Below are 12,977 nucleotides of genomic sequence, written 5' to 3'. Positions count from 1 at the left end.
AACCAGGTTAATGGCCTTAATGGCCAAGAGTCCAGAGCAATGCCCACAGCTACTGTCTCCTTTCCAAATAATGTGCCTATGTTCCCCGATTAGATAAGGGAGAAAACAACATACAGGGTTTATTTCCTAGCAAGGAACAGGAAATGGAAGGAGGGAGATCCAAAAAGGTAAAATAATTGCCGCAGCCATGTGATGAAAGCTCCAGCCCTTTTTTAACCTGTTCCTGTTCCTATGCACTGCCAGCCAGGGTGCAGAGACAACAACTAAGAACTTGGTTTAGTCTGAAATCCAGGTGAGTACAAAGTAAAATTATTTATAACATGAGCTGGATATTGCACATGGCATTAGAAGAGATCAAAGTTAAAAATGAATCACAGAGCTGTTTTCAAATTATATTGTCAAGATACAAAAGCATCACACCTCAAAGATCTGCAGTTCTTACCAATCAATTTAATAGAAGGGTTTCTCTTTTTAGCTTCTTTCATCAGCCACCACTCATAGCCACGGAAATAGTTTTCATCATTTTCATAGTGCATGTGGGAGGGTTCAGTGCCATCTAGGAAAGGAAAATAAAAATTATCTTTGCATTTCCTTAAATGCAAGACCTGTCACCTATTTTTACTCCAGCATATTTTCCAACAGCGTATGAAAACCACACCTGTGCAATGAATCTGAATAGCCCACTAGCTAATGTCAAGGGCAGAAGCATTAATACAGATAATTCTCTATATCATTCATATTCAGAATGTTCATTTTAAAAACATAATTGTATGACTAACTAGTAATAATAGATTACAAAGCACTTGCTCAGTGGAAAAGTGTTTTGTATCAGGAACGGGTCACTCCTATTTTTTAGAGATAGGTTTCAAAATGGAACTTTAAAAATGAAACAGCTAAAAGCATGATACAAATTTCAGACTGGACTGAAATTTACTTTCAGACTTTAGAGTTTTCTTCTATCAGCAGTCACACAGGCAGAGCTTATTGTAGAACTTATGGGCAGCAATACACTCTGACTGGCAACCATGCAGATCCTCAAGTTGTCCTTCAAATATCTATCATTGGCAATACTAAGCCTGCATAATATAGGTTTGCTTTACCACAGGCTAAGCATATTTTTCCACTTTCCACGTGCCTAAGCCACTGGAATAAACCTGTTATAAGGAGGAACCTCAGAATTCCAATAGTCAGCATCAGATTACTTGCTGAGATTTTTTAGAGAGAAATTGGCCCTATTTTGTTCAATTAGTGAAGTTAATACAACCTTGCATGGAAGGAAGTAGGGAAAAAGCATGGTATGTCATTCAAATCTGAAGTAAGCATGTTTGAATTAAGGGCCTATCATTACAAGAGCTGCATCCAACATTAACCAAGTGCACGTTGGGGTACTACAAGATTTCCCATGCATGCCTTCGAGAATATATGCAAGAAAGGAGTGCAAGAAGGGGTTATGAAGAAACCATTCATTTGCAGAATAGCAAATATCAACACAATTACTCCACTTTATCCCATTCACTAATGCTACAAACCTTTCCTGCAAAACCCAAGTTCAAATACCTGTAGACTGGGCATCACCACCGATTTCTACTTTGAGGATATGTAAAGAGGCACCAAAATTTGGCTTAAAACAAGAGAATGAGAGAAAAAGAGTGTTAATATTTCTATTTGGTAAACAACATTCCACTACTATCACACCCATTTTAATGCGTTTTCACCTAATTAACATAAACACTGTTCCCTCATGATTTTAAAAAGAATAATTACATTATTTCCTCCTTCTCCATATTTTATACAAAATTGGGTGCTTGGCAGCCTGCCCGCATTCTACATTAGCTTGCTTGCTTTCTTGCTTTTCATCAGGGCCGTTAACATCATCTAAGAAACTTTAGAGAACTTTTCTCTTTAGAGAATATTTTGCAAAACATTCTATTCATTATAGATGACTCAGCCAGGCAAATGAACTCACTAAGTAGGATTCACGCATCATGGCATGGGACCGGGTTACCTGAGGGACCGTCTCACCCCCATTATATCCACCCGCCCCACCCGGTCAGGCAGGGAGGGTATGCTGCGGACCCCATTGATGAAAGAATGTTGACTGGCGGGGTCCAGAAAGAGAGCCTTCTCTGCTGTGGCGCCCACCCTATCAAATATTCTCCCCCCAGAGGTGAGGCAGGCCCCAACTCTCTTGTGCTTCCGGAAAGCAGTCAAGACCTGGCTCTGCCAACTGGCATGGGGTGAAAAAAGGGGCAACCAACCTTGGGGGTGTCTAGCACCTTGAAGATGCTTCCATATATTAACATCTTGTTAACATATGTTAACATCTTGTGTCCCATATGTTAACATCATCAACATCTTGGAAGATATTATTATTTGTGTATGTGTTTGGTTTTATTCTATTTTTATTGTATTTTTATGTTGTTTTTATTGTATTTTAATTAATATTTACTGTTGTTTTATTGTGAACCACCCAGAGTCACTTTTTTGTGAGATGGGCAGTATCTAAATTTGAAATATAAAATAAAATAAATGGTGGATGAATTCACATGAAATGCTAAGACCTAAACCATGCTTTCAGTACACTATTAGTCATCCATATTTGAGCTGGAAAACTTCAGAAGGCTACTACATGGCAGCAAAGAGTTAGCATTCATAATTTTGCTGCCCTCTACATAATTGTCTGAATTTTTGTAGCCCAGATATGGTATGCCAACACACTATGGCTTAGTACAACACAAATCCAACCTCTGCTTCTATTCACATTTCCTTCCTGGACTATTGCAGAATGCTCAACACACTAAGTTTGAATTTTCTACATGTAGTCCTCCTTAACAACAGTAACTGGGACCAGAATTTCCATCACTAAGTGATGCGGTCATAAAGCGTGACATCACATGACCACATCACTTAGCAACAGCAATCCTAGCAGTCCCCATTGCTGTCATTAAGCAAGAATCACGGGTCATAAAGCGATTTATGCAATCGCAATTTATGATCCTCGCAATTTCCTGCTGGCTTCCAACAATCAAAGTCAGTGGGAAAGCCGGCTGGAAGCTGCAAGTCCCAGGCAGCTTGCAAGCAAGCTGGGTCAGGGAGGGTGCATGGGTGGCTGCAGCAGCACACATGAGCGATTTTGGGCCTGGGGGTGGCTGCTGTCAGGTGGGGGAAACTTCCCTGAGCAACTTGTGATCTTCCCTGCTGGCTTCCCCATTGACTGCTTGCGGAAAGCCAGCAGGGAAGGTCGCAAATGGTGATCACATGACCGGGGGGCGCTGCAACTGTCGTAAGTGTGAGCCAGTTGCCAAGTGCCCAGATCACAATCACATGATCACAGGGGTGGTACGACGGCCAGATCTTCGAGAACCGGTCATAAGTATCACTCATTCAGCACGGTTGCAACTTCAAACAGTCGCTGAATGGGTGGTCAATAAGCAAGGACTACCTGGATATCATCCAACAATACTGGAGAAAAAAAAAACACTAGCCTTAAAGGAACTTCAAGGAAAAAAGCTGTAAGATTAAGATGGTTTCTGAGACTGTGTCAGCTAATACACATAAGCATTCACCAGGGGGACAAGTGGAGAAACTGATGTGAATTACATACTTGCATCATTTAATGTCAAAAATATAAATTTGCATCACTTTTGAGATTGTTACTCACATGATCATTTTGGTGTAATAGACACTACTGGCCATACACCAAATGTATCCCTCAGACAACCAGTTTTATATCATTTGGGAGCTAGTTGCCAAGCAACACCAGAATTATGAAAGGGATTCTGAAAATATTTTATAAAACTTCTTGGAAGGAAAACAGTTCTGCCTTCTCCAGTCATTAATATTTTTCCTCTCAGTGCCTTCAAAAATAATTCTCATTGCTCAGCCAGATTATATACCCAACATACCATTTTCATTCAAGATAAGTAGCATTATGTGAAGCACAGAAAAGGAGTAAATTTGTAAGTGAAAGAAATTAAAGGGAAAGAGAAGGGGAAGGAAAATCCACATCCTCTTTCATTTTACCATTCTACCAAGCATCTTCATACTTTCCATCAGTAATTCATTTCACTTTGTTCCAAACAGCTTCCACATCCTCTTTCTTTATGTCCAGTTTCCATTTGTTTTTTATTGGGAGATTAATTTAACTTCTAATACCTTTTTGATATGGGATTTGTATTTTCTCTTCTTGCAGTCATTCAATTTTCACTCTAATTTCTTTTACCTTCATTTCCTTCAGTGTCTACTTTTTCTCATGATCCCTTCTTGATATAGCAAAAAGTGATCTGTCCCATATTCAGAACCTCTCATGAGTCTTGGGTCCTTCACTAATTCTCTCAAACTTTCATCACAGTCATGCTTTTAGATTTATATTCAGTCCTTTTACACCTGTACATCTGTATACTTAAGCTAAGTATTCCAAACAGATCTTTTTCTAAGCAGATACTTAACAAATTCTCACCATTCTCATTCATTCTTGGGTCTCTGAAGGCTCTAGTAGTCTAAGTGGTTAAGGGTGCCATAGTTACAACACACAGCTTTGCGCTAATCCAAAAGGCCACAGTAACATTGTGAGTACACAGCAGAAAGGCAGCTGCAACATCTCATATATCAGTCAACAAGAGAAGTGAATACCATGGCAAAATACTGAATGCACAGGGAGGGACCTGAACACTTCTTTTCATGTTTCTGCCACTCTCATTTGTATCACATAAATTTATTGTTAATACTTTTAAGGAAAAAATTAAAGTTCTACCTTAAAGTCAATCTAGATGTGACAATAATTTATCCTTCTAGGTTTTTGCAGAGGCAGGGGAAAAAAAACCACAATAACAGTAAAGCAATAATTACCATAAAAAGATAATCTAAAATCTGAGACCGATAAGGTTCTGGGTAATCCACCAAAAGCCGTGAGGTAGCCTAGCAAAAAAATAGGAAGAAAAATATTTGGAATTAATACTTATACACATTGATACTACTGTTCAGAAGTATCTTTATGGTCCAATAATTATATTAACCCCATTTATCTTTCAACACCATTTTTCAACGGTTCTTTCATTATCCCTGTTATTTTCATAACACTTCTCCCAGCCTTATTTTAATTCCTCGTTTCCTCTGCAAATCCTCAATTTAGCAGAGAGCTGCACCTAGCCAACCTTGGCTGATGATCTCAAAACATTAAGTAGGATCAAACTTGAATTGGAGGTCAACAGAAAATCCCAGATCTGTAAATTAGACAAGGAATTCAGAAGAAAAAAAAATCCCTAAAGAAGGCAGTAACAAATTTCCTATATAGGGAAGGAATATAGGAATATATAGGAATATATCCTAAGTACATCATGCAACACACTTGCCAAGTTGGTCTGTTTCTTTAGCCCCTACCTGATGAAATGGCTACTCAACCTGGGACACTTCTGGCACAATAAAATCTGTCTGTTAGATATTATAAGTTCTGTCACTATGGGGAAACCCTGTTCATGATGCAAGCACCCTCACAGGAAAAATAAAATACAAAAATGTGATACTGGTTACAGCAACTAGCCCCTGAAGCTATTTATTATCATGTATGTATTATATGCATCTAATACATGAACAATAAATTCAATTAATATACACATATAATACACGGACCAAATGAAGTAACCAGGCTCAGATCCCCTCAGAGACATTTCCTGTCAAACGGATCTGAGCTCTCAGCTTGCAAGCTGACAGCTCAGATCCTTTTTACAGGAAATGCCTCTGATTGACAAACGGGTTCTCCGCTTGGCGTTAGGGGATCTGAGCCTGGTTGTTACTTCACCCCCGGGGCCGACAGAGGACGCAGGACTAGGGTGATCAGCGGTGTTCCGACAAGGAAGCGGCCTGGACTCCGGACCATTCGCAGGTTCTCTCTGGGCACTGTCGGGTCTCCGTCCCGCTGAAAAGCCTCCGCAGCTCCGTGCAAAAGCGCCGCCCCCAGTCGAGCACAGGCGGTCTGACCCGCTCCCAGCCCGCGCGGCCGCTCAGTTCACCCACCCCGCCGCCGCTAATGGCTCCGATGCCATCAAATTGCGGCCCCAGTCCGACGGCATCGTCCAGCCAGTAATTGCCGCTCCGCCAAGCAGCCGCTCTGCAGCCCAGCAGCCAGACCAAAGACCAAAGCCGCATTCTAGCCGGTCGAACGAACTGCCGCGCGAGGGAAGACCAGGACCAGGGCCAGAGACCAGACCGCGGCCCCGCTCCCAGAGCAAATCCGCGAGAGGTGACACGCGATCACCTGACCAGGCGGGCAACTGGCAGCGCGGAAAGAAAAGGGAGCGAGGTCCTTGAGTGGCGTCGCAGCTATGGGCCGGACCCCTCACAGTCACGCGCCCGCCCGCGCCAGCGATGATGTAACCGCCGAGTCACTCCGCTCGAGGTCACGTGGCGGGGACTGTCGAGCCCGGGTTACGGTATGCGCGAAGTGGGCTCGTGCACGAAATCCTTGCGATTTTGACCATTGCAGACCAGAGGCACTATAATGCCCCTGAGGAGTTCAAAGATTAAAGTGTCTTGCGGTGATTTTAACAGGAAATTAGAATCAGCTTACTTGTACGGTAGCCTCAGAACTCTATAGGGGATAGACTATTAAAGATACTGCAGGGGAATAAGGTAGGGAAAGCCTGCAGAGCGTGGCTTCTGGAATTGGTTGCAGCCCCTCTAGCCACAGGAGTCTTCTGTATTTTCTTGTGTGTGAAGTACCCGGGGCGGGTCGATTTGTGTGCGTCTTTGCTTTTCCCTCTATTGACACTTTGGGCCGTTGTGCCTGGTCAGGTGACCAGGAAAGAGGCGGGAGGGGGCTTAGAACGGAGGGTTCTGGAGAATTCGGAGCTGTCGCGCTGTGGGGTTTTTCGGGGGGTGGTGGAAGGGACAGTTTTTCACTGATCCTGCCCATCCTCAAGTTTGATCCTTCTTTTGTTGGCTTCTCTTGCCACACCAAATGTAGTCCTATTCCATGCTGTTTGGGGAGGGTTATGCTGCTGATGGGCAGACAGAGTCCTGAGACCCTTAACTTATTTTTTTCCCCACGTTTGTACCAGAACAAGTCCACAAAAGTGTATTATTTTAATGTCCATTCCATCTGTTCAATCTTTTGCCATTGCAGAGAATTATTTTTGAGAAGCAGATGGCTTTGGATAATTTGAGGTAAAGGAACTTCAGACCAGTTTATCCACCTAAGGCATATTTTTTTAAAAAATGCAGATGTGTACAGTCATCAGATACATTCATCAACTAAATATATACTGTCAGTGTCATACAATAACTTCAGAAATCTGGTCACATTGAGCACATCCCTGAAAGGATTCTGTCTTGGGAAAGAAGATTTTGAAATACCGAGTTTGCAGTATTACATGATAATAAATCTGTAAGCACCGTTTTGCACATTTCTCATAGGAGCCTAATAAAGATATTCATTAAAATCTATTTTAAATGTATAGTGCTTTAATAAAGTGCTTTTAATGGGCATTGCTATTATGCATTCATTTTTTCTTTCAATGTGTTTGTGAGAGCAGCCAGTCTGGATTCTTTTAGGATGATGTGTGGTGGCTTGAATGTTGTGCTTAGGGTCAGGAACCTTGTGAGGATGTACTTTTTATTTCATGTTATGCTCTTTAGATGCTTACTGTGGGCTCTGCTTTGAGCAATTCCTGCTGATGGTTTGGTTCTGTCAGTTCTATCCCCAAACTTTCCTTAACCCCAAGCTCTAAATATTACCTTTCTAAATTTGACAGACCTATTTTGGCTCTATTTTACTATTTACTTTACTCAAATTAGGTTATATACTTAGATGTCATTATCATGTCCTTCAGCTTTATAGTGCTAGGTCACTTTGAGTTGGTTTGTCTGGAGCAGGTCAGGAGATCATAGCAGCAATGACAACTTTAGGCTTATCCTGAGCAAGACACAATACAAGTCACACAAGTTTAACATTTCATCCTGTCTGATGCATGGGGATGCTTCAGTCCTTGTGATTGTCATGAATGGGCCTGATTCTGATTATGGTTGGATTAGTGGCTACATCTCATTTCTGTAAGAGCAGTGGATTTATTAGAACAGTTTTCCTAAAATGTCTGTAGATCAAATTGGATTTCAAGAGGACTTGGATAGGTTTGTGGTTAACCTCACTAGTAATCTGTTGATGCCCTGGAGTACGGAAATCGCTAGGGCAGTTCACACAATCACTTCTAATTTCTGTCATGTGAATAATCATTCACAAATGATTCCTTGATGTACAAACTCTGGGAGCTGAAAAAGTAAGTTAGATGGTGTATTGCCAAGTGTCAGGCAATGGCCAAGTGCCAGACAATTGGTTCTTTGAGGATCCAGAGACAATAAATAAATAAAATGAGAGCATTGGTCTCCAGGGATAGCTGTCTCTATTAACCTCACCACTGGAGCCTTACCACACCCCTAATCCAGAGGCTGGGGCATCTCCCATCCCCCGATTCCTTTGCTAGGTAAGGAGGGATATAATGTTCTTCAGGTGGGGCTGTTGAGGTAGCTCCCCTCACCTGTAAATTTCCTTTCTTATTAGTGGCACTTTCTGTGTCCACATTTTTACATCTCTGAGGTTGGAATGTCATCTTTGTCTGTTTTTGGCACCCCTATTTCAAGCAGCCCTATAAACGTTTGTTTCCATGTCACTTTATTATTGAACTGCTTTTTCCCAAATTTTTCTCCCTCCTTGGCTATCCAAGTATGGGGCTTGAGGGCATTTTCTCTCTGTGACTGCTCCCTGTGCTGGACCCAATAATGCCAGCAAAAGACCACACATGTAGGCTGGAGCCCCTTTCATTAAGCATGCCCTCATCCCAGCTGTAAGATGTTGAGTATCAGATCCTGAAAATCCCCTGCTGGTAAATCGCTGCCTGCATAGCCATTCCTCTCAATTGATCTACTGCCTCTTCAGTGGTATGCCATGAAGGCATCTGTTCTTCCCAATCCATAGAAGCAGGGTATCTGGCTTGTATAGCTAGCACACACCAATCAAATAAAGCTCCTACTGCAGCACCATTAGGCAATCTCAGATATTGATTAATCAAGGTGTCTTTAGATAATGCCCCCAATTTAACTAATTCCTCTCCAGTTAAGTAAAGGCTGCTAGCTCCTTGGTCCCACAGTCTTATTAACCGCTGGCTCAGCCTCTCTCCCAGTTCCTGCCTATTAGTCTTGGACATGTCAGCTAGCTTCTGCTCTGAGTGTAATCCCTTACAATATGTGTTGCCAGAGCAGCCTATGGGTTGCCGGGCAGCCCCTTGGTTTTGTTGGTGACCAAAGGTTGTGCCTCAGCCACCCAAGTATTTTCATCTTCTTTATCATCCGCTTCTGTCCAGCCTAATTCCAGAATCCCATACATCTCCATCCCAGGTTTCTAGATTCCACTCCCGGGATGAAATTAGAGCTCTAACTTTGCAAGTGTTGAGTGTGCACCCTCTTTTTGTCTGCTTGCAATGTTTGAATTTTGCATACTGAATAGCCATGATTGTAGCTTCCTCCTCTGCTAAATCTCCTCTCCCCTGGGCACCTTCCAGTGCCTCCCTCAGAAGAGCCTGCTGATCTTTAAAGCAATCATCTCTTTGGCTTGCTGTTGACCTTCCTCTGAGTGGCTTCTAACTGTTCCCACACATTACAGAGTGCAGTAAGAAAGATCCATCCAAACCCCACCACTGCCTTCCGCCCCCCTTTCTCTCCCACTCCCAATTTGCATGTATTTAAGTACAGCATTGGAAGTTGAGCCTCCAAATTCTGCAAGTTCAGAATCCCATCACACCAGTGGGGTCAACCGGTTCAACATTTGAGCTACTGGCCCCCAAGCACTTGTGCTGGGCCAACCAGGAATGTGGCTCTGGCCACTTCCACCTTGCTCAGCAGATGTCCTTCCCCACCAGGGCATTGTTACCGAATCCTGTTTGCAATGCCAAGAATATATTGCCAAGTGTCAGGCAATGGTCAAGTGCCAGACAATTGGTTCTTTGAGGATTCAGAGACAATAAACACACCAGTAAGTAAGGAGATTTTAAGCTTTATTGTTAACTGTAGCAGACAGATTTAAGCAGAAACACAAAAGCATAACATACCAAGCAAGATGCCAACAAATGTCCATTCAGCTCACTGGAAGCCCCAGTGGAACAACAGTGGAGAGACCCCAAAACAGCCAAGTCACACAGCATGCAGCGCTAGGTCTGTGTCAAAGGTCCCAGCTCAAAGGATAATATCAGGGTCTTATTAAACCTGGTACCACAACCTCATGACCTTGTTTCCATGGTACTGAGGTTGCAGGACCTGACCTTGGCTAGATCATGTAAACTGACAGAACCCTGGAACATAAACCAAGAACCTGGGAACTATACAGATAAGCCAGTCCCAACTTAAATAATCTTGAGGTCCTCCTACAACTGTGTGAGAATTCCACCCTTCTCTTTATTTACCAAGCAAGAATGAAAAACGAGGAAGTTATAACATTGTTATGACTCAGAATGAACTCTAAACTTCTAGAAGTTTCTTAATATGAAGGAGAAATCAGAAAACATGACTACACTCCTCGAAATACAATAGTTTTCTGCAATGCCACTAACAGATGGCTAGAGAGCAGGTGGAAGATGACACAGTTCAGGAAAATACAGCATAAAACCCATTTGAGAGCACACATGGTAGTAATACATGCAGCAGAGAAGCAATATACTGCATTGGCAAGCTCAGTGCTTGCTAGGCTGTTCAGGTTGTTCTCCCTTCAACCTTTAACTCTTAGAGTTTAATCATTGAAAGTTTTGGTGTTTCTTGGGTATTTTGTTTTGTTGGGTTTGGGTTTGGGTTTGGTTTTTTGCTGATAAAATCTCATGCATTCAGGCTTGCATAAATGCCAGCACTGATGCAGAATCAGTCATGTACTGATTATGATTAGAATGAATCAGTTTCCATTTGTGATATCCAAAGATGTGGATAGGGTGTTGGGAGTAGTACCTTACCTAGTTGTTCTCTTAATTCTTGGTTTGTAATTTCTAGCCACAGGTTATTAGGAATGTTATAGTTAGTATTATCAGTACTACTGTCTGGAAAGCAGAATGCCTCCTTACTTAAAAGAGATAATCAGACTTCTTCTTAGAATCCTGTGTTGCATCCTGATGAATCAACTGAGAATGGCAGAGTGGAAAATAGAAGAAATCCCAGAGAGAGGAAAAACAACAGAACAGGCTTTGTAAGAAGAAAACATTGATGTATATTAGTAATAGTATCGGTAATTATATTAGTAAGAACATATAGTATAGTATAGTATAGTATAGTATAGTATAGTATAGTATAGTATAGTATAGTATAGTATAGACATTGTAATTTTAATAGTAATACTATAGAGTATAATATAGAAGAAACTTTGTAATTTTAATAGTAATAGTATAGAGTATAGTATGGAGGAAACATTGTAATAGTAATAGTATAGTAGTAATAGTAATACAGGTACTCCTCACTTAACAACTGCCAAGTTTAGTGACCGTTCGAAGTTACAACAGTACTGAAAAAGTAATTTTACAACCAGTCCTCACACTTACAACAGTCTCAGCATCCCCATGGTCATATGATCAAGATTCATGCATTTTGCAATCAGCAGCTGTTTACAACCATCGCAATGTCCCATGGTCACGTGATTGCCATTTGTGCACTTCACAGCCAGCTTCTAACAAGCAGAGTCAATGGAGAGGCTGGCTGTAAAATCACAAGTCATAGTCACCTGATGTCTCGCTTAATGACCCTGGGTGATTCACTTAATGACCACAGCGGAAGTGAAGTTGTAAGTCTGTCATGGTCACGTGATGTCTCTCTTAATGACCGTGTCACTTAGCAATGGAATTGCTGATCCCAATTGTGGTCATTAAGAGAAGGCTACCTGTAGTAATAGAAATAGCATATAGGATAGGATAGAGGTGATAGGAAGCATATATATTTGAGTACAGCCTGGATTGACTACAGGAAAGCCTATGACTCAATGCCACACACATGGATCTGTGAATGCCTGGCACTATACAAAGTCAACAGGACACTAAGGACCTTCCTCAAGAACTCAATGGGACTGTGGAAGACAGTACTGAAAGTCAACTCAAGGCAGCTTGCACAAGTGGCCATCAAGTATGGCATATATCAAGGTGATGCCTGCCCATGGTCATTCTGTTTATCTGTTTAGGTAAGTAAACATTAACTTATTATTGAAGTTCATTTGCCACTACAATTATTTTTCTATTTATAATATATACTGCATTTATAATATATATTCTTCTTAGATGAAGAGTATCATAATACTGGTACCATCCAGCATTGGATTAAAAAAAATATGGTCAACCCAAAATTTAATGTTCATTCTGGTCACATCAGACTGCACTACCTTTCTCTCAAAAGATGGCCCAACAGGTCACAGAGTTGTCTAGTTATTTTTAAAGTTCTCTATGGCAAGTATGGGTCCAAATGGTTTGACCGAATGGTACCTTCTATATGATCCACCCCACCCCATCCATCACTGACATAATCTAAGGAGGATACCCTAAAGTTGCTGCAGGCTCCTCTCGTTGCAATATGGATTCAATCTGTCTCTATAGTAGCTGAGGTCTCTCTGCTTAATTGAGGAGATTCATCTTTTTCTCTTCTGTTTTTTTAAGGCTTATGAACAAACATTTTTAAACTGGCATATAATTCATTATTTTAATTTTGATTTTAATATCTCTGCTTTTAACTCAGTTTCTTTTATTGTAAACTGCCAATAGATTTCAGTACACAGAATAAATACTGTTAGATAATTTAGATAAAGGAAAGGTATATAATAATGTGGGGATCCAAAACAAAATGATCAATAAGTTTGATGTCTTTGGCCTGAAGTTACACTGACCTTGTGTCAAAGACTGAAAGATAATTGCTTCTAATTTAGAAAGATTAATGATTTATGCTTTGTAACATGCAGGTTATAAAAGATGAACCAG

The 12,977-nt window shown here is 41.3% G+C and overlaps 1 protein-coding gene across 3 annotated transcripts in view; it reads right to left on the bottom strand.

Annotated features, from left to right (window-relative positions):
• Positions 1-6,460, bottom strand: part of GALC (galactosylceramidase) — a 47,784-nt gene extending 41,324 nt beyond the window's left edge. The window contains exons 1-4 of one of the 3 annotated variants that reach the window (XM_015888872.3): positions 6,013-6,460; positions 4,849-4,917; positions 1,558-1,621; positions 443-556 (exon numbers count right to left, since the gene is read on the bottom strand). In XM_015888872.3, coding sequence (XP_015744358.1) covers positions 443-556; positions 1,558-1,621; positions 4,849-4,917; positions 6,013-6,144 — 379 coding nt within the window. In that variant the 5' untranslated portion in view covers positions 6,145-6,460. The remainder of the gene's footprint in view (positions 1-442; positions 557-1,557; positions 1,622-4,848; positions 4,918-6,012) is intronic. The other 2 variants (XM_007432895.4, XM_088145258.1) reach the window with 2 other exon arrangements.
• Between the last annotated feature and the right edge of the window lie 6,517 nt (positions 6,461-12,977).

Source organism: Python bivittatus, unplaced genomic scaffold (assembly GCF_059951505.1).
Source record: "Python bivittatus isolate LINGU-HERP-01145 unplaced genomic scaffold, Pbiv_v1 ctg000480_np1212, whole genome shotgun sequence".
NCBI lineage: Eukaryota > Metazoa > Chordata > Lepidosauria > Squamata > Pythonidae > Python > Python bivittatus.
This window is presented reverse-complemented; position numbering and strand designations above follow the sequence as displayed.